The sequence below is a fragment of the Squalius cephalus genome (assembly GCF_949319135.1).
Source record: "Squalius cephalus genome assembly, chromosome: 11".
Lineage (NCBI taxonomy): Eukaryota > Metazoa > Chordata > Actinopteri > Cypriniformes > Leuciscidae > Squalius > Squalius cephalus.
The window spans coordinates 19227275-19247196 of NC_137132.1; the positions used below are offsets into that span (position 1 = coordinate 19227275).

General features: G+C 38.8%; 2 protein-coding genes across 7 annotated transcripts in view; both read left to right on the forward strand.

The window, feature by feature from the left end:
- myo1cb (myosin Ic, paralog b) overlaps nt 1-19694 on the forward strand; it is a 46461-nt gene extending 26767 nt beyond the window's left edge. For 5 of the 6 annotated variants that reach the window (XM_079885998.1, XM_079886001.1, XM_079886000.1 and 2 more), the window contains 30 exons: nt 1911-2066; nt 2157-2272; nt 3905-4103; nt 4619-4699; nt 4955-5134; nt 9215-9313; nt 9442-9555; nt 9695-9766; nt 10272-10391; nt 10646-10725; nt 11146-11251; nt 11596-11676; nt 11767-11858; nt 11961-12055; nt 12197-12243; nt 12338-12418; nt 13979-14084; nt 14859-14976; nt 15344-15457; nt 15570-15646; nt 15733-15886; nt 16011-16170; nt 16259-16342; nt 16784-16877; nt 16969-17024; nt 17316-17451; nt 17786-17856; nt 17939-18036; nt 18154-18253; nt 18345-19694. In XM_079885998.1, the coding sequence (XP_079742124.1) occupies nt 1911-2066; nt 2157-2272; nt 3905-4103; nt 4619-4699; nt 4955-5134; nt 9215-9313; nt 9442-9555; nt 9695-9766; nt 10272-10391; nt 10646-10725; nt 11146-11251; nt 11596-11676; nt 11767-11858; nt 11961-12055; nt 12197-12243; nt 12338-12418; nt 13979-14084; nt 14859-14976; nt 15344-15457; nt 15570-15646; nt 15733-15886; nt 16011-16170; nt 16259-16342; nt 16784-16877; nt 16969-17024; nt 17316-17451; nt 17786-17856; nt 17939-18036; nt 18154-18253; nt 18345-18371 (3114 nt within the window). In that variant the 3' untranslated portion in view covers nt 18372-19694. Of the gene's footprint in view, nt 1-332; nt 626-1910; nt 2067-2156; nt 2273-3904; nt 4104-4618; nt 4700-4954; nt 5135-9214; nt 9314-9441; nt 9556-9694; nt 9767-10271; nt 10392-10645; nt 10726-11145; nt 11252-11595; nt 11677-11766; nt 11859-11960; nt 12056-12196; nt 12244-12337; nt 12419-13978; nt 14085-14858; nt 14977-15343; nt 15458-15569; nt 15647-15732; nt 15887-16010; nt 16171-16258; nt 16343-16783; nt 16878-16968; nt 17025-17315; nt 17452-17785; nt 17857-17938; nt 18037-18153; nt 18254-18344 lie in introns of those variants that run through there. The other variant, XM_079885997.1, reaches the window with a different exon arrangement.
- Nucleotides 1-19922, forward strand: part of clip3 (CAP-GLY domain containing linker protein 3) — a 769717-nt gene that overhangs the window by 295206 nt on the left and 454589 nt on the right. The gene's annotated exons all lie outside the window — the stretch shown is intronic.

The window sequence follows — 19922 nt, forward strand, 5'->3', positions numbered from 1 at the left end:
GAGTTGATGCAGCTCTGTTGGGGCATTCAGCAGGCTGACGGATTGGGAATGAAGTCACTTCCTGGCACTACACTTGTCGACTGTTACTGCTCGGCTGTTATGTTTTTCTTACTGCTTGTTTTTTCCCACCGTTAGCCTCCCTCTCGTTGTAGTTGTTGAACATCACCTTAATTAAAGTGCTTGCTCAGGTGTGCTGTATCTGTCTCTCTCTGTCTCTCCCTCCAGGGGACGGCCGCTGCTGTGTCAATAGCAAAACAACAGCCGTGGCAGCTGGTGCGTTCACACAATGTGACTGTGTGTATTTCAATGCATAATCACGCATTTGTTCATCTGAGGGTGTTTGTGTGTGTGTGTGAGTGGGTGTAAGTGCGCTTTTCTGTTTCAAGCTGGGAAGTGTCACCCATAGTCCTCTTTGATCAGATGACAAGTGACCTGCTAGAAATTAGTACATTTTTGTGTCCTACTAATTTATGCCTGAGCTAAAGAGCATCTCTGGACAAGGATCGACAGCTTAGGTTTTATTGACACCATGGATTTTTCAAATATTGGTGATCTAATGCGGAAAACCCAGGCCGCCATTGTGGACAAGGGTTTTCACTTTAAAGATACAGATGTGGTAATAAATGTGAGTATGATTGTGTTTCTGTTTTCACAGCACACTTGAGTTTGGGTGGAGTTTGCAGTGGTGGTTTAAGTGTGAAAATTTATGGTTTAGAGCTTCTTGTTTCTTTGTAAAGGTACTGTAATCAAGTTAATGATAGAGAAAACAGCCTTGTACCCTTATAAATAGTCCTGTGGTGGTGCCATGGAGCGATGATGGGATCAGATAGTAATACTATGGTATTTAAATACAGGTGTACCATGATACTTATGATGATTACTGTATTAATAGGCTATACAACAGTGTTTATATGGTATTTCAAACAATGGGATGTGCAATTTTAACTTTTTGGCCAATACAATGAATGGCTGATTTTAAAATCCAATGCATGCATGAAAAACAGATATTCATTTTGAGATTTACTAAAGATTACTTTTAACAGTGTTATTAAATTATTAGAGTTAAATATCGGTAAATACATATGGCACCAATATACACTATTGTTTGCAAAAGATTGGAGTCTGTAAGATTTTTTTTTATGTTTTTGCATATATTTAATAAAAAATATAGTAAAAACAGTAATATTGTGAAATATTATTGCAATTTAAAATAACTTTTCTATTTGAATATATTTTAAAATGCAATTTATTCCTGTAATGCAAAGCTGAATTTTCAGCATCATTACTTCAGTCTTCAGTGTCACATGATCCTTCAGAAATCATTCTAATATGCTGATTTGCTGCTCAAGAAATATTCCATATTATTATCAATGCTGAAAACAGTTGTGCAGCTTAGCCTAATATTTTTGTGGAAACTGTGATTAAATATTTTTCTCACAAAATCTCACTAACCCCAAACTTTTGAACAGTAGTGTCTCTTGCATTCCGAATTGCAATTCTAAACTCTAAAAACCATGGTATTAGTGTGGTACCTTATTAAAAAAAAGTCATGGTAGTACTTCCTGCTACTTTTTAGTGTTTTAGAGTATTAACCTCAACCTGATATTGTGCTTGACACAAATCCATTGTTCAGATGGTGACATCTTGTTCACAATGGCATGTGTGGTTCAGTGAGAAATACCTCATACAAATGCTTTAAATAAAAAGCTTTATTTAGCTGGGTTTCAAATGAGCTGAAGTCTGGGTATGATATGAAATGGGAGGGGTTATGATGGAGTGGTTGAGTCCAGGCTCTCAGAGGGCCTTGGCATGCTGTGTGTGTTGCAGTGTTTATATATCACTTCGAGCTGCTCTGTCTCTAGAGGCTGCAAGTGTGATTCTGTTTCTCAGATCTGCTCTTTCTCTGCCAGGCTGTGGGCAGTGACGGAATCCGGGTCATGATGGAGAGCGCCCTGACAGCCAGGGACCGGGTGGGCGTGCAGGACTTTGTCCTGCTGGAGAACCACACCAGCGAGGTGGCGTTCATCGAGAACCTCCGCAAGCGCTTCAAGGAGAACCTTATTTATGTAAGAGCTGTTGTTCCTGTTTTATTCACCCTTAAAGCTCAAAGCCCAGAGTATTGATGTGACCCCTCTGTGTTTATCTTTCTCCCACAGACATACATTGGCTCAGTGCTGGTGTCAGTGAACCCCTACAAAGACCTGGAGATTTACACTAAACAGCATATGGAACGATACAGGGGCGTCAATTTCTATGAAGTCTCACCTCACATGTAAGGCATCACGCATCAGCAAGAAGTCATTATTACCCACTGTTCTGCTCTCTTCTATTGTGTAGAGTACGCCAATGGGAAGGCTAATGGTTTTTAATGGTTTTTATTTGCTAAATAAGGACTACAACAGTTGTCCGATTCGTCAACCATGTAAACTCACATCCTTGTGGTAGTTGTTCTTATTTAGCAACCTGTGCTTCAAAGTAACATTTGAGGTGTGACTGTATTTAATTTATATTGTAGAACCAAACATGAATATGAATGTTATTTAAATAATAAAACAAAGAAAAAATTCCAGAGGGAACCAATAGCTTGAAAATGCTAATTAAATATGTAAAATGCCTAATCTGCATTTTTATGGACTTGGTGGATCTTGTTAATCTTTCTTGTTGCCTTCTGTTAGTGAAGAAGTAGTTCCCTTGGAATATCTGTAAGGAATATTGAGGACTGTAAACTAAAGTTCTCATACAATCATAACATAAGGGCTTTTCACACTTAAAATAGTTAACACTGGGTCTTTCTAAACCCTGGGTAAACGGAATCCTGGGTTATCTTGCTTCACGTTTCACACTGCTCATAATTGTTACCCGGGGTTAACAATTAATCCTGGGTATTCATAAGGTAATGTTTCACACTGTACATTCCTTAACCCTGGGTTAATGTTCTTATTTGAATATTTGCTGTGTCATTTGTTTGGATGAACGCAGCACTCAACCTGTTTACATAGCATTGCGCATCCTTTTATTGCCGACTGTTCTATCGAGTTTATACCGAATGGACATTTCGGACTTTAAAGGTAAGTAATAAATGGTCTCTTCTTCACTCAAATTGTTGCGTTTTTTATTAGCATTTGACATTTTTCCAATGTTTTCTCAATGTTTTGGACATTTTCCATTTTTCTCAAATGCTGAATTTATTGTTTATCAAATGCGCAGTGTTTCCGTGAGTCTAAAGCACGCAAATATGAGTACGCGATGAGTATTGCAAAACATCTAGCTGTAACATTCTAACTCCGCATCATTTCACACTGTACAAGTTTGGCACCGCAAAAGCAGTGATAACCCTGCTTCCAAATTGTAAGTGTGAAATGTTCCTATACCTATGTTTAAAAGCGGTGTTTCGAACGAGAATAACCCCAGGGATAAGCGCAGTGTGAAAATACATGAATTTAATGTTTAGTATTATTTTTATTAATATTATTTTATTGTTGTTGTTGTATTACTATTTATGTGACAAATTTAAATTGTCAAAAACAGAATAAAATATAAAATACATTAATAAAGCAATAATATTACATTATTGCTTATTTAGTTATTGTACTTTAATTTTTGCTTATAGTAAATGTGAATTCAAGAAAATGATATTAAAATACTAAAAATAAAAATGTGTAAAATAAATTCTTCTTAATTCCAAATATGCAAATTTTAATCTATATAAATATAATTTTTTTATTTATCTACTTCAGCAACTGAAATACTTAATTTGTTTAGATTATTAATTATCATTTTTATTTATTATTATTATTATTATTATTATTGTAATCTTACTTTGTTAAAAAAAATTTTTTAAATACTTTATGAAATCTACATACTGTAACTAAGCATTTATGATCTTGACATATTCCCTATACAGTTATGCCGTGGGTGATAATGCGTACCGCTCCATGCGGACTGAGAGACGGGACCAGTGCATCCTCATCTCAGGTGAGAGTGGTGCTGGAAAGACAGAAGCCTCCAAGAAGGTTCTGCAGTACTACGCCTTCACCTGCCCTGCCAGTGAGCATGTGCAGACCGTCAAAGATCGCCTGCTACAATCCAACCCTGTGCTGGAGGTAAACATGTACACAGCACATCTAAACTAACATGTTTCATCATGACATACAATTTTACTAATCTCCAAATGCCAGTGTATAGTGGTGAGATCAGTACGTGCTGTAATTGTTGCCCTGGACTGCTGTCATAGCGGAAAATGCTCTGAATGACTCTCAGTGATGCCAAGGAAAAGAGCAGAGTTTATTCTGAGCAGTTTGTTGTCCTGGTTTCAGTATAAATCTCTCCAGTAATTATACGCCACTGTTATTATCTGTGCGATAAGACTGGGGCATACATGAAGGACATCTAAAAATGGAAAGGCCAACGGAAGCAGCTCAGACTGCCGTTCTGCCAGATGTTTCGCAGATGTGGTGCTTTCCTGTAAAATAGCAGTGTGTGTGGATCTAGTAGTGTGTGTATAAGCGTATTTGTGTAAATTATAAAGATTGTTTTTCTGTATGCTGTAGTGAATTGTTATATTCATCATTTTTCCTTCACATATTCTTTCTTTTCCTTTGAATAACTCTTCTCTCAGGCCTTTGGAAATGCAAAAACTTTACGAAATGACAATTCCAGTCGCTTTGGGAAATACATGGACATTCAGTTTGACTTCAAGGTGAGTTTGATCATTTGTTAAACAATATTAATGGTGTTACATGATCATCAAGCAAAACTCACATCTCAATTGCTATGATCCACCTTCTGTCGATACACCTTTACCCCTACAATTCTCTTCTTGGGTTTGGGATTTGGCTGCATCCACCTGCGTGTTTACGTGCTTGTGTTTGTGTGAAATTATGCGTGCTTGCATGCGTGTCAGAAACCCGGTATTATCCCCTCTGCTTCTCCCTTTGGGTGTCCCCGTTGGCAGGGTGCTCCAGTAGGGGGTCACATCCTGAATTACCTGCTGGAGAAATCACGCGTCGTACACCAGAGCCATGGCGAGAGAAACTTCCACATCTTCTATCAGCTCATTGAAGGAGGAGAGGATGATCTCCTGAGGAGGCTGGGCCTGGAGAAGAATGCCCAACAGTACCAGTATCTGGTGAAGGTGAGAGACAGACCTCACACACTTGTTATGGTTACAGCAGATGACCTAGTCTGAGATGGAAAAACAGCTGTACATTTAAGAAAAAGCTGTGGCTTAGTAGTTAGCACACATGCTTTAGACACATTGGGTCATGCTGGTCAAGTAAAGATGCTGGTTAAAATCTGATGTTGTGTCTTGCTCCCATGTCTATGTCTCTGTCTGTCGTCCCTCCATTAATTATGAAACCGTGTTTCCACCTCAGAGTTAAAAAAAAAAAAAAAAATGGATTTTTAACAATAACTTAAAGACAACATAAAGAGAGCCTTACTGTGAGCTACGAGGTTTTTAACTGATAGTATTTGCTTCTGTTGAAGCTGTTACCCTGCATTATTCTAAGAAATAACGTTAATGCTTCATGAGATTGTCGTTCCCCTTCAGTCAGTCACATTCGATGTTACGTTGATACTAGGGTTGTGACGGTGAGGATATTTTCCTACCGGTTAATCGAAGTGTGACACCACCGGTAATACCGGTATCACCGGCGGGGGCTTGAAAATCGCTAATTTGAAGGCTAAAGTAAAAGGTGCATTTTAGTTTCGCTTTCAAATTAGAGTCAATTCTGGGGCGGATTGCCTGAATGGTGAGTTCATTAGCCTATTATTCTTAATGAAAAACAACAAAACAGTACAATGACAAATTCGCTTAAATAGGCACTTTTACATTTCGATTTGACACCAAATATTTCTCCATCATCTTGTCAGTCAGCACCTCACTCTCGTGATAAATGAGATCTGACTCCTGCTGCTGATCTGTGCTGCGACTCTCGTTCAGCTCAAGATTTATTAAGCAGAAACGTTCAGTTTTTTAATTGTAGTGTCTGTTCTCTAACTGAACTAAATTATTTTATTACAAAAAAAATCAAAACGACAGTGGTGCCGTGGTGGGCAAGTGATGTAACCAGTGTTGCTTCTGAACACTGGTAACACTGTCAACACCGACTATCGTAGCAAGCCTAGTTGATACTGACGTATAGGGTCTCACTTGGGTGCCCAATCACCTCCGGGTAGTAAGAAAATGGGCCAATGAAGATTGATGTTTTGAAGATTGAAGATTTTCATGCCAAACCATCCCCCTGGACATACGGGTATATACTGTAAGGCCGGCAAGTCACTCATTCAGCTTTTTGCTTCGGAGCCGAGCGGTTGTCTTTACTCGTTCTGCCATTCACCTTCACTAGAGCGGAGACGCTCTTCCGTTGGAGAAAATGCGCATTCAGCGGTGTTTCGCCCCATGAGTGCACAGATAAGTGCAGCAATTTCACCCCTGGACGCTTCAATACAAAAGCAGTTTCCCTAAAAGTGCAAAATGTTGCATCCTTTTCGCTTTCCACGCGTGTGTTTTTTGGATGCGGTTGCTTCCTGGCCCCATCTGACAGCCGCGATTACTGCCTCTTATGTCTGGGCCGTCAACACGCTGAGGCAGTGTTCTCACTGTGGGAACATGACAGTTGAGACTCGAGTATCTTCAAAAAGTCCCCTCCATCATTTCCCGTTCTGGTTTCTCTGCACCCAGCGTCTCAGATGCCGATCGATTTCTCGGCGCGGGGCATGCTTCACAGCATCGTCCTACCCGGTACCTCTCTTCCCGGAGGTGCATGAGGAGGAGGGTTGTGGAAGTTTTACTGCTTGAAGCCGCTTCGCTGCTACTCACAACCCTCGATGTTGGGGTAGCCAAAGGATACGTGGAGATTGCACAGGTGGATCATGCAATTGCGGTGCATTTTTGCCTGTGAAGTGCTGCCACCTGGCAGAATCGCCCACGTTTCCCATTCAAGGCCTGCATGCAGCCAAGGCTTACAGTGCCGCTGGACAGGCTGCCTCCGCCTTACATGCTATGGCCCTCTTGCAAGTCCATCAGCCCAAAGCACTAATAGAGAACCCTCCAGCCAAGACGAAGTCAGGGTTTTACAGCCTGTACTTCATCGTAGCCAAGAAAGGCAGTGGGTTATGGACGGTCTTGGAACTGCGAGTCTTGAACCGGGCCCTTCACAAGCTCCCGTTCAAGATGCTAACGCAGAAATGCATCCTCAAGTGCATTCGCCCCAAAGACTGGTTTGCAGAGATCGACCTGAAGGACGCATACTTCCATGTTTTAATTTTGCCTTGACAGACCATATTTACATTTTTCCTTTCGAGGGTCGAGCATACCAATACAAGGTCCTCCTTTACGAAGGTTGCGGAGGGTGCCCTTGCCCCGTTAAGGGAAGTGGGCATCCGTATTCTCAACTATCTCGACGACTGGCTCGTTCTGGCACACTTTGAGATCTGTTGTGCGAGCACGGCGGCTCATTTATATTCTGGGTGAGCTCAATCGTGCATCCACTGGTGGTCCAGCTGATCTGGAGTCGATTTGGGCACATACAGGTAGACCTGTTTGCCTCCCAGAAATCCTCCCACTTCCCGCTCTTTTACTCCCTGACAGAGGCACCCCTTGGCACGAACGTGCTGGCACACAGCTGGCCCTGTGGTCTACGCAAATATGCATTACCCCCAGTGAGCCTGCTTGCACAAACACTGTGCAAGGTCAGGGAGGATGAGAAGCAGACCTGAATGGTTGCGCCTTACTGGCCCACCTGGACCCCTGTAAATGCCTGATTAGCTCTGTGCTTTCCTTCCTGCAGGAGAGGTTGGAGCGATGGCTGTCTCCCTCCACCTTGAAAGTGTATGTTACTGCACATCACTATTCAGTGGATGGTAGGTCTTTGGGAAAGCACGACCTGATCATCAGGTTCCTGAGAGGCGCCATGAGGCGCTCATCCCCTCTTGGGACCTCTCGGTAGTACTTACAGCCCTACGGAGAGTGCCCTTTGAGCCGCTAGAGTCAGAGGAGCTTAAGATCCTGTCCCTTAAGACAGTGCTTCTGACCGCGCTCACCTCCATCAAGAGGTTGGGAGACCTGTAGGCATTTTCGGTCAGCCAAATGTGCCAGGTATTTGGGCTGGTTGACTCTCATGTAATCCAGAGACCCCGCCCTGGATATGTGCCCAAAGTTCTCAATACTCCTTTTTGGGACAAGGTGGTGAACTTGAAAGTGATGCCCCTGGAGGAGGCAGACCCAACCCTCGCGTTGCTGTGCCCCGTTTGTGCCCTGCGCAAGTACGTGGACCACATGGAGTTTTAGGAGCTCTGAGCAGCACTTAGTCTGCTTTGGAGATCAGCAGAAGGGAAAGGCTGTTTCCAAACAGAGGTTGGCCCACTGAATAGTGGATGCCATTGCCTTGGCATACCAAACTCAAGACATGCCGTGCCCCTTTGGAGCTAGAGCTCACTCTACAAGGAATGTAGTAGTTCCATCCCTTTCCAGGTAGGACCTACTTTCTTTCATATGTAGGACTGCTCTAATGGTCAGTCCATATGTATGCAGAATGTGGCCTCCGTTGCGTCCCTTTCCATCTGGACTCGGCACGCTTTTTTGAAATCTCAATGGGAGAAATTAATAGAAAAAAATACTTCCAGAACCAATGCTATACCAGTGCTTATATATTTCACATTGTGACTACTTCTTGCAATGGGACTCTTTATTTCTTATTACTGCGACTTTATATCTAACAGTTGTGACTTTTAATATGTAAATATTTTTATATTTCTTGTTATTGCGACTTTGGTAATGTCACATTTGTTTCTCATTATTGATTTGATCTCATTTGCAAGTATTTCTTGCTTTTGCTACGTTATTTTCCACAATTGCAAACAATGTATTTCAAAAAATGTGATTCATATTTCACATTGCGACTTTGTCTTATTTCAAACCTTATCTCAGAATTACCTTCTTTTTTTTTTTTTTTGCTCTTAGGTGGAAACAGGCTTTCATTATCAATAAAAATGTCAATAAAACCCCCAGAAAATGTCCAGCTCAGTGTACCACATACATTTATGTTGGACCTGTGTATGAGTATTCATCATAAATTGCATCATAAATTTTCCCACAAGTATGCAGGAATGTCCCTTCCTCTCGCTCCCTTGGTGTTTAATAGAGGAAGTCAAGAGGAGCCCCTCCTCCCTTGGTTTCCTCTGTTGTGCTGAGTGAGTGTGTGTTTTTCAGGGCAACTGTCCCAAAGTGAGCTCTATAAATGACCGCAATGACTGGAAGATGGTGAGGAAAGCCCTCAGCGTCATTGGCTTCACTGATGATGAAGTGGAGGTATGACCGACCAATCACAATACACAGACACTATGAACTATAAGTCAATGTTCTTCTCTTAGAAACAGAAAGTTCTTCCTCTTTATCTTAATCTTTCGTCTCATTCACACCCGTCTCTTTCCCCACAGGAGCTTCTGAACATTATTGCCAGTGTACTACACTTGGGGAATGTCCAGTACGGAGGAGAGGACAGTGGTAGTGCCTATATCACTACAGAAACACAGATTAAATACTTAGCCAGGGTAATAGGACAGTTTATTTATATCACTGGGCTATGACCACATGTGCATGACCACTTGTTTATGTCAAAACCTCTAGCAATATTTTTCATGTCAGGGTTTTTTTTTGACTGTGCTTGTGTGTGTATTTGTGATATTGCAGTTGTTAGGTGTGGATGGCACTGTTCTTAAAGAGGCTCTTACGCATAAAAAGATCATTGCCAAAGGAGAAGAGGTATGTTCCCATTCATTTAGAGTGGAAAATATTGATTTGTCCTTTTGTTAAGACAAACATCACTATTTCTATTGCTTATACTTGGACATGGGATTTTTCAGAACTTGTTTGTTAAAGGAGAGGTGTGATATTACTCTTGAATCATTAATCATACTAATGATTTTTGACTGGCAGATGATAAAAAGGGTGAAAAAAATCCCATAGATTTACATTATATGAGGGATCTCAGTCATGTCTAAGGAACAAAATATCATAGAGACTTTCAGGTGGCCGGCAGGTATTACATACGAAAGCACCACTAACATTTTCTTAATAATATGTGAAAATCTTGAAACGTGATCGAGAATGTCAAATCACATTCCATTCAAAGCTTGTATTCAAGCCATCTTTAATAAAATAGTAGTGTTGCTTAATTTTTTTCCCATTTCACAGTTGTATGTGTACAATATGTAATAATTGTTTATGAATGTTTCCCATAATTCCACTGTCTGTGTTTGGGTTGTAGCTGATGAGTCCTTTAAATCAAGAGCAGGCCTCTTCAGCACGGGATGCCTTATCTAAAGCCATATACGGTCGTACTTTTACTTGGCTGGTCAACAAAATTAATGACTCTCTGGCCTTCAAGGTATGGACTTACTCTGCTAATAAATACTCTATCAGCTCCATATGGCTTTCTCTGATGAGTCCTTTACCTAATGTGAATATTTAGCGCCACCACGTGGAGAAAGCTATGAAATGACACAATATAACTACTCCAGTTTTCCGATGGGAGTTATTGGAACACATGCTCACCATATGATGTTACAGTCTGTGGATGTTTAGTCTGAATGGTGTCCCACAGCTGTTGCTGAATATTTCTGTGCTCTTAATATTTCACAGGATGATTCATTTAACTGTAAGAACGCTTCTGTCATTGGTCTGCTTGACATCTATGGTTTTGAAGTCTTTCAGATCAACAGGTAAAGTAATTATATCAAATGTGATATTTATGTTATACAATTTAACAATTTATATTATGTTTAATATTATAATAATGCATGCACTATTTATTTTATATTACTGTGAATAATTGAATATTATTTAAATATTTAAAATAAATCATTAAATGCCATTAATATTGTTATATTTAATAATATTTAATCAAATATAGTAATTAAAAATGTAAATATTGTAATTGGTTTTAATTAAATTTTTTATATAGATTCATATTTAGTATTTTTTATAATATTTCATACATTATAACATATATAATTTATTTTTTAAATCTATCTTTAATATTTTGGTTATTATTATGGTTAACGTTGTTTTTTTTTCCACAAGTATATGGCAAGACTTTGATTTTCAAAGATATCTCAATCTGCCTCTCTTTGTCTGTCTAGTTTTGAGCAGTTTTGTATCAACTATTGTAATGAGAAGCTGCAGCAGCTCTTCATTGAACTGACTCTGAAGTCGGAGCAGGAGGAATATGAAGCTGAGGGAATCACGGTGAGAATCCCCTATACACATACACAGCTCAGCATGTGTGACTCTTGTGCGGGGTGGTGGAACGGGGTCTTAATCACAGTTCAATGGGCACATTATGGGCAAACATGTGTAGTGGGCTTTATTTCATGCTGTTATTATGGTAATGCTGACCTCTCACACTGCCGATAAAACATTTTGACGCATACACTGTTAAAGAAAGCCCGTTTGTGGCCATGATTCGCGGGTGGGCTGGGAATGCTCTTGATTTTGCGTTCTTTGAATTTTATTGCAAAAACAACATCACAAATCTTGAATGTTTTCCACTTGTTTCAAATGCAGTAATGCTCATGTTTTTTGTTCTCTAGTGGGAGCCTGTGCAATATTTTAACAACAAGATCATTTGTGATCTTGTGGAGGAGAAGTTTAAAGGAATCATTTCCATCCTGGTGAGAATGCTCTCTGTTTACTTTCATTAACAATGTATTAAATATTGTATTAAGCTGCTCCAACCTATTATTCGCCTCTCTTTTCTATAGGATGAAGAGTGTCTCCGTCCTGGAGATGCCAGTGACATCACCTTCCTGGAGAAGCTTGAGGACACTGTCGGTGGCCATGCCCACTTCGTAACGTCAGTCGCGCCACCTTCCTTATGTCATTCTATCTAATATCATGCTTAAAATCATATCCTGAGCATTTAAAGACCAATATATACAATATTACTATATTACAGTCACAAGCTGGCTGATGGAAAAACCCGTAAAGTGATGGGTCGTGAGGAGTTCAGACTGAGCCACTATGCAGGAGAAGTCAACTATAATGTCAATGGTCAGTTATTGAACAGAGGGCAGAGAAAAAATTAAGAAACAAAAAGAGAGCGTGTCACTGAACAAGAGCAGGCTCTTATGCCCACAGATCTTTCCCAGGCTGAGCGCTGACTGACGTCATTGTGTATTTTCCATCTTCTAGGCTTCCTGGACAAGAACAATGATCTCCTTTTCAGAAACCTGAAGGAGGTGAGGGAGCAGGCCCAGAAAAAAAAATATTATAAGAAAAACACACTTTATCTGTTTCCAGTGATTAAACATGTTAATGTGTCTGTATGTTCAGGTCATGTGTATGTCCGAAAATAAAATCCTCACTCACTGCTTTGACCGAGAGGAGCTCACAGACAAGAAACGTCCAGAGACGGTATCTATCTATCTATCTATCTATCTATCTATCTATCTATCTATCTATCTATCTATCTATCTATCTATCTATCTATTTCTCTGTCTTTCTTTCTTTCTATCTATCTATCTATCTATCTGTATATCTATCTATCTATCTATCTATCTATCTATCTATCTATCTATCTATCTATCTATCTATCTATCTATTTCTCTGTCTTTCTTTCTTTCTATCTATCTATCTATCTATCTGTATATCTATCTATCTATCTATCTGTATATCTATCTATCTATCTATCTATCTATCTACCTATCTCTATCGATCTATCGATCTATCGATCTATCTATCTATCGATCTATCTATCTATCTATTTATCTATCTATCTATTTCTCTGTCTTTCTTTCTATCTATCTATCTATCTATCTATCTATCTATCTATCTGTATATCTATCTATCTCTATCTATCTATTTATCTATCTATCTATTTCTGTCTTTCTTTCTATCTATCTATCTATCTATCTATCTATCTATCTATCTATCTGTATATCTATCTTATCTATCTATCTATTTCTGTCTTTCTTTCTATCTATCTATCTGTATATCTATCTATCTGTATATCTATCTATCTATCTCTATCTATCTATCTATCTATCTATCTATCTGTATATCTATCTATCTATCTATCTATCTATCTATTTCTGTATTTCTTTCTATCTATCTATCTGTATATCTATCTATCTATCTATCTATTTCTGTCTTTCTTTCTATCTATCTATCTGTATATCTATCTATCTATCTATCTATCTGTCTTACTATCTATCTATCTATTTCTCTGTCTTTCTTTATCTATCTATCTATCTATCTATCTGTATATCTATCTATCTATCTACCTCTATCTATCTATCTATCTATCTATCTATCTATCTATCTATCTATCTATCTATCTATCTATCTATCTGTCTTACTTACTATCTATCTCTCTATCTATCTATCTCTCTGTCTTACTATCTATCTATCTGTATATCTGTCTCTCTGTTTATCTATATATCCATCTATCTGTCTATCTATCATCTATCTGTTTGTTTGTCTGTCTGTTCCATCCATCCATCCATCCATCCTGCCATTTATTGCTCTTTTTGTTAGTAGGTTACATATTTTGTGTCAGTTTTTTGCTTGTTTATGCTTACACAGAACTGTAAAAAACAAAAATTTGTTTGTGAATCAGTTCCACATTCATAGTAGCATTTATACATAAACCTCAGTAGCTTGGCCTCAGTCCATGAGATTGCGAATCTCTGCTTGCCACCTACACTGTGAGGAATTCCCTGACACTGTTGAACCCCCTACACTCTGTGACTGTGTGCATCACCCCCCACCCCCCACCCCGATCCCAGTACCCACTCCACAGAGCTCCATTGGCTGAGTGTGGGTGGGCTGCTGTTTAGTTGTTTGCTTTCATTGTTGACCACTGGCTTCTCCCACATTGTCACTGCCTGGCTGGACTTGCACACTGTTGCTTGTGTTCTTGCTTATTCCATCTCTTTTTCTTGTTGCCTCGCTCCGTTGGCTCGCTGCAACCAGGCAGCAACCCAGTTCAAGACCAGCCTGGCGAAGTTGATGGAAATACTGATGTCTAAGGAACCGTCTTACGTGCGCTGCATAAAGCCTAATGATGCCAAGCAAGCAGGTTTGTGAGAAATGTTCTATACTTTTGAGTTTTAGTGCTGTTTATCTCTTAGAAATCGTTATACTTCATACTTGTGCTCATTCCTTTTAACTGTACCCTTTCTGTGGGACAGTATTAGTATGATATTGTATGGCATTTGTATGTATTCCATTGTTCTGGATTATTGCCATATTTACAAACCATGGTATTTGTATGGTACTCCAAGGTATGTAGTAATATAGTTTTTTGAACGGAATATGGTAATACCTTTGTATTTTTATATTTTTTCTTGTCAAGCCATCAAACATTTAGTCATTATTAAACATTTAAAAACAACAGAACATGACCCAAAGTGCTATACAAGTCTAGGAAAAATGAAGCTAAATTGGCTAAATTAAAATGAATAATAAGCTAAAAAATTTATTTTCTAGAATTCAAATTTAAAATATAAAAACAAGTGAAATTGTACTTCTTTTTTTATTACTTCAAATAAATAAAAAAAACTGTTTTTTAAAACAAGATGTCTTAGGGTTGTTTATTTCAAATCTTGAGTTTGTGCATTTTTTTTCTTCTCCAACTGTTTTTAATGGATTCATTGTTCAAACTGCAGTCATTCATTCCCTCAATCTGATTCTCTCTTACTTCATCAGCTCTTTTGTTTTGCTCTTGTCATTTGTTAGCATCTTTTGTTCGTTAATAAGCTCTTATACTCAAAAATATGGGCAAATCTTTGGTTTTATACACACAGTACATGCATGATTTTACAATTTATTAAACTGAAATCTCTCTCTATAGGGCGCTTTGATGAAGTCCTCATCAGGCACCAAGTAAAATATCTTGGTCTGATGGAAAACCTTCGGGTGAGGAGAGCTGGGTTTGCATATCGCCGTCGCTACGAGACCTTCCTACAGAGGTTGGCATCTACATGACTGAAAAAATACACACAGTTTAGACCTATTTGAACCATTTTTTTCATGCTGGTCTTATATTGGCACAACATGGACATTGTTTCAAGTGTAGCCTTGCTGGGTGACCGAACATACCTCATAGTGGTAACCCGCAATACGCTTGAACTTGTCGTTTATACTAGCCTTAACCAACTGAACCAATTTAGCTGATTTAGGCTTTTTTCAGCAAGGCTCTCTAAAAAAAAAATTCATACTTTCAGATCCTCTTTTAAAAGCTCAGCACTTCCTGTGGACTTCAGTGATAATGAAGGTCAAAAGGAACGAGGATTCCTGTTTGTACTTAACTTACTTGCTTGACGTTTCCTGTTTCAGGTATAAATCCCTGTGTCCAGACACATGGCCCACCTGGAATGGCCGCCTGGTCGATGGAGTGTCCACGCTCGTCAAGCACATTGGCTACAAACCCGAGGAGTACAAACTCGGCAGGTTGGTTACACAAATGTTCTAAAATGCCAACTCTTATTTTATCAGTATTAATAAATCAGTATTATTTCTGTGGTACCAGAAAAGATGAAGGCACCTTTCCTTTTTTTTACAGGACCAAAATCTTCATCCGCTTCCCCAAAACCTTGTTTGCAACCGAAGATGCACTAGAAGTCAGAAAACACAGCCTTGGTATGAGCCATATTCAAATGCATATCTTGAGTAACTGGATTGTCTGCTGTGCTCCTCAACTTCCACAATCTGTTCTTTATGCACAGCTACCAAACTGCAGTCATCCTGGAAAGGCTACAGTCAAAAAACCAAATATCGTAAAATGAAACAATCAGCAATCCGGATCCAAGCATGGTGGAGAGGTATTCTGGCCCGCAGGAAGGCAAAGCGTAGAAGAGAGGCTGCCAACACCATCCGCAGGTCTGTGTGCATGACTTGACTTGTACAATAGTTAATACGGCATCACATGCGATCTGATTCTGCCCAGTGAGAGAGGCTATGCTCACTTTTGTTTTGTTTTTTTTGCCTGTGGTCACTGTTACAGGTTCATAAAAGGCTTCATCTACCGCCACCAGCCACGTTGCCCAGAGAACGAGTACTTCCTGGACTACGTTCGCTACTCGTTCCTAATGAAGTTGCACAGGAGCCTGCCCAAAACGGTTTTGGATAAGAGTTGGCCAAAGCCACCTCCCGCCCTCATCGAGGTGAGATATCAGTCATTCAGTACAGTCATGAACTCCTCTAGACCTGAGGGCTATAAACTGAGGGATTATGCCTTCCTTTTGTTCACAGGCTTCAGAGAACCTCCGCAAACTCTGCATGCAGAACATGGTGTGGAAGTACTGCAAGAATATCAACACCGAATGGAAGCACCAGGTGTGACATTTTACATAGTTAATTCTTTTTTTTATTATTATTTATTATTAATTCAAATGTATTATTAGTCCATTTGTATTATTTATTTTATATTATAATATTTATTCATTCACTTGATTGTTGGGCTACTGGAAATTAAGCTTCACCCCAGAACCACTCTCTCACGTTTTACAGAGTTTTATTTTATTTTATTTTAGTTTGGTTAAGTTTAATTATATTTTATTATTAGTCCATTTTTTATTCTTTATTTTACATTATAATATTTATTAATTCACTTGATGGGCTCCTGGAAATTACGATTAAATTTGAAATAGTAGAATCTTGTATTACACAGATAAATGTTATTTGTCATTAGCTCAATTTTTATGTTATATAAATTATTTATTAATACACTTGATTTTTGGGTCACTGGAAATGAAGCTTTATTATCTGTTATTGCAGTTGGAGCAAAAGATGGTAGCAAGTGAAATCTTCAAGGACAAGAAGGACAACTACCCACAAAGTGTCCCAAAACTTTTTGTGGGCACAAGGCTCAGTGAGTTTTCGTCCTCTTTTTCCAGCCTCAGTCTGGAGACTCATTTCCTATGCTGTGTATTCTAATTGTTTTCTGTGTGTGTGTTCAAAAGATGGGGAGGACATCAATCCTAAAGTGCTACAGGCTCTGGGAAATGACAAGATGAAGGTGGGTTGAATTCTAGGCTAGTGTTTTTTTGTCTTGTTTTTTGCAAAATCTCTCTTTAATGTGGTTCAGACTATGATTCGCTACTCTTTTTGTATAAATCCATTCATCAGTCTCTCCAAAGAAGCCAAAAGTCTGTCATTTTTCATGACTGAATATGTGATAAACTGTGTTTGGAGGTGTTTTCTCAGGCAACATACCAAACAATTTGTGAAGCATCTGTGATAATAGATGGAATGTAACAATTGTGTCTTCTCCTAATGTAATCTAAACGTCATTGGTCCTTCCCCACAGTACGCTGTTCCAGTGACTAAATATGATAGAAAAGGATACAAAGCTCGCAACCGACAGCTCCTGCTCACGGCGAACAGCGCCGTTATTGTGGAGGAGGCCAAACTGAAACAGCGGATCGACTACAGCTCACTGAAAGGTGAAAAGGAAGAGAGATAGAAAATAAGTCTTAAACTGTTTACACTTTGTTTGACTGCTTGGTTGGAAACAGAGTCCGTTACTTCCAATTTTCACATTACGTTATCAATGTGTGTACCACCATGAGTACTAGCTTTACCTGTTTAGTTGCAAAGATGCACTTTATTTGCTATCGCTAACGGCTCACTTTTGCCAGTTAGAACAGATTGCAGTCATATGAATTGTAATGCGTTTTCAAGCAGAAATAAAAGAGAAAAAATTTGAGACAAATAAAAAAGAAGAATCAAAAACAAATCAAAAAAGTGACACACTGACCTCTTCTGTTTTATCTGTAGGGATTTCTGTCAGCTCTCTAAGTGACGGCATGTTCGTTCTCCATGTTGCTTGTGAAGACAATAAGCAGAAAGTAAGTCTAAAGATCGATTATTTGCTTTTTATTTACCTTAAGTGCTATAAGAGTGAATATATGAACTGTATTGGTGTCACAGGGTGACGTGGTGCTTCAGAATGAGCATGTGATCGAGACGTTAACCAAAGTGGCTATCTGTGCTGACAAGATCAACAGCATTAACATTAACCAGGGAAGGTGAGTTGCAGGCGCAAAATGATCATTTTGTAAAATACTTTGAATTCTGAGATTTACACAAATCTTATGATGATACTTTTATGAATAAAAGCTTTTGCTTTTCCCTCTCATGGACAGTATAAAGTTCAATGTGGCTCAAGGAAAAGAAGGGATCATAGATTTCACATCTGGCTCAGAGTTGCTGATAGCCAAGGCTAAGGATGGACACCTTTCTGTGGTGAGCATTGCTGACGAAATGAATTGAAATGTATCCAAATTATTTCAATTAGAAAACAGAAAAAATGAACAGGTGTGTTTTTATTTCTCAGATTGCCCCTCGCCTCAACTCAAGATGATGGACGAGTCATGACCAAGCACTTCCTGCGTTCTCACATGATCTTCCAGATATGCTTATTAGCTCATCAATCACATGACTACAGGCGGAGCTTATCTCTGCCAACGAGACGCCAGCCAGCTGCACCAAAGGCCTCTGCTTTCAGTTGTGAAAATCTAGCGACTTATTTATGTTCTGGGGTTTAATACTGTTATATGAATATTATGATTTTATACGTCAAAGCCAAGAAATAACAATATATATATATATATGTGCATTTTTCCTGCACTCTGTCTTTATCTAGCTTTTTTGGGGAATGTTGATTGATTTGTTAGAGAAGGTGACCTCAGCTATGTTACCGAGGAAAATCAGGGTTCATAATTTTTAGTTATTCGCTTCGGTTCTATTTATGTTCACCCGTGATTGCTTTTCCATGGATCCTGCAATCCAAACTTACTCGGACCCAGTACACTTTTTCTTCCGGTGAATTACTGTCATTGTAATGCGAGTTATAATTACTTGGTAACTAAATTAAAACGTTCATAGGAAAGGTATTAATTACTTTTTGCATATAGATGATTACTTGGAGATGTTTATATGGACGGATAAACCTGTTCTATATGTGCGACATAATTATGCTTACAAGCCTAGTAAGTTATTAATATTAGTTGATGTGTTCAAGAGAAATGAGAACGAACTTTTAAAGACCTTATGCCAAGTGCATTGAAGGTGCGTGTTATGTATGAAAAGGCTCCTGAAATCTTAATGTTGATGGAAAGAAAATCCGGTGATAGTAACTATGCTAGAGCACCAGCTCCATTTTTCACATTGTGATTGATTCATCATTCATTACTCATATTAAGAGTTTGAAGATCAGTAAATATGTCTTTTCTCAGTCCCAAATCTGTGCCTCAAAATGTTAGGGTTAGAGAGTATTTTTGATAAGATAAGAAAAGTGTTCCTGTAGAAATGGGATGAAATGGACACAAGATTGATCTCCAGTGTTGAATCACTCAGGCTTTGTGCTCCTAATACACTGGACACAATATAATCCTATTAATGCCATTTCCCCCACATAAGCAATGCTCTAAGCTTGTGAGAGATGTTATTAGCCCTAATAGTTTGGGAAGTTATGTTATCTACAAAAAACGGCTTGTTTATTTCTCTTGAGGTGGGTTTGTGTATATGTAGATAAAAAGTAACAGCACTACTAAATGTTTGCAAACCAAATTGAAATTTTATTTTAGAAACTAAACATGGAAATTTGGCGTACCCAGTGCACTGTAGGATTTCAGGCACCCAAAACTGTTAATAGCACAATTAGTTGATATTGCCTTGATGACATGACTGTTAAATGAGAATGTTCAGAGAAACATTGAGCATGTGCCTACCATAGCTAGTGTCATAGCTGAGGATACTTAAAAGAAAACACTGTAAGAAATACACGTTAAATGCCGCATGTAATGTATTTAGAACAAATATCTATTTTTGACATTTATAAAATACCCCGATACTGTACACACAAACTCATGGCCCACCATTTGAGATGTAATTCACACTTTTGTGATTTTGT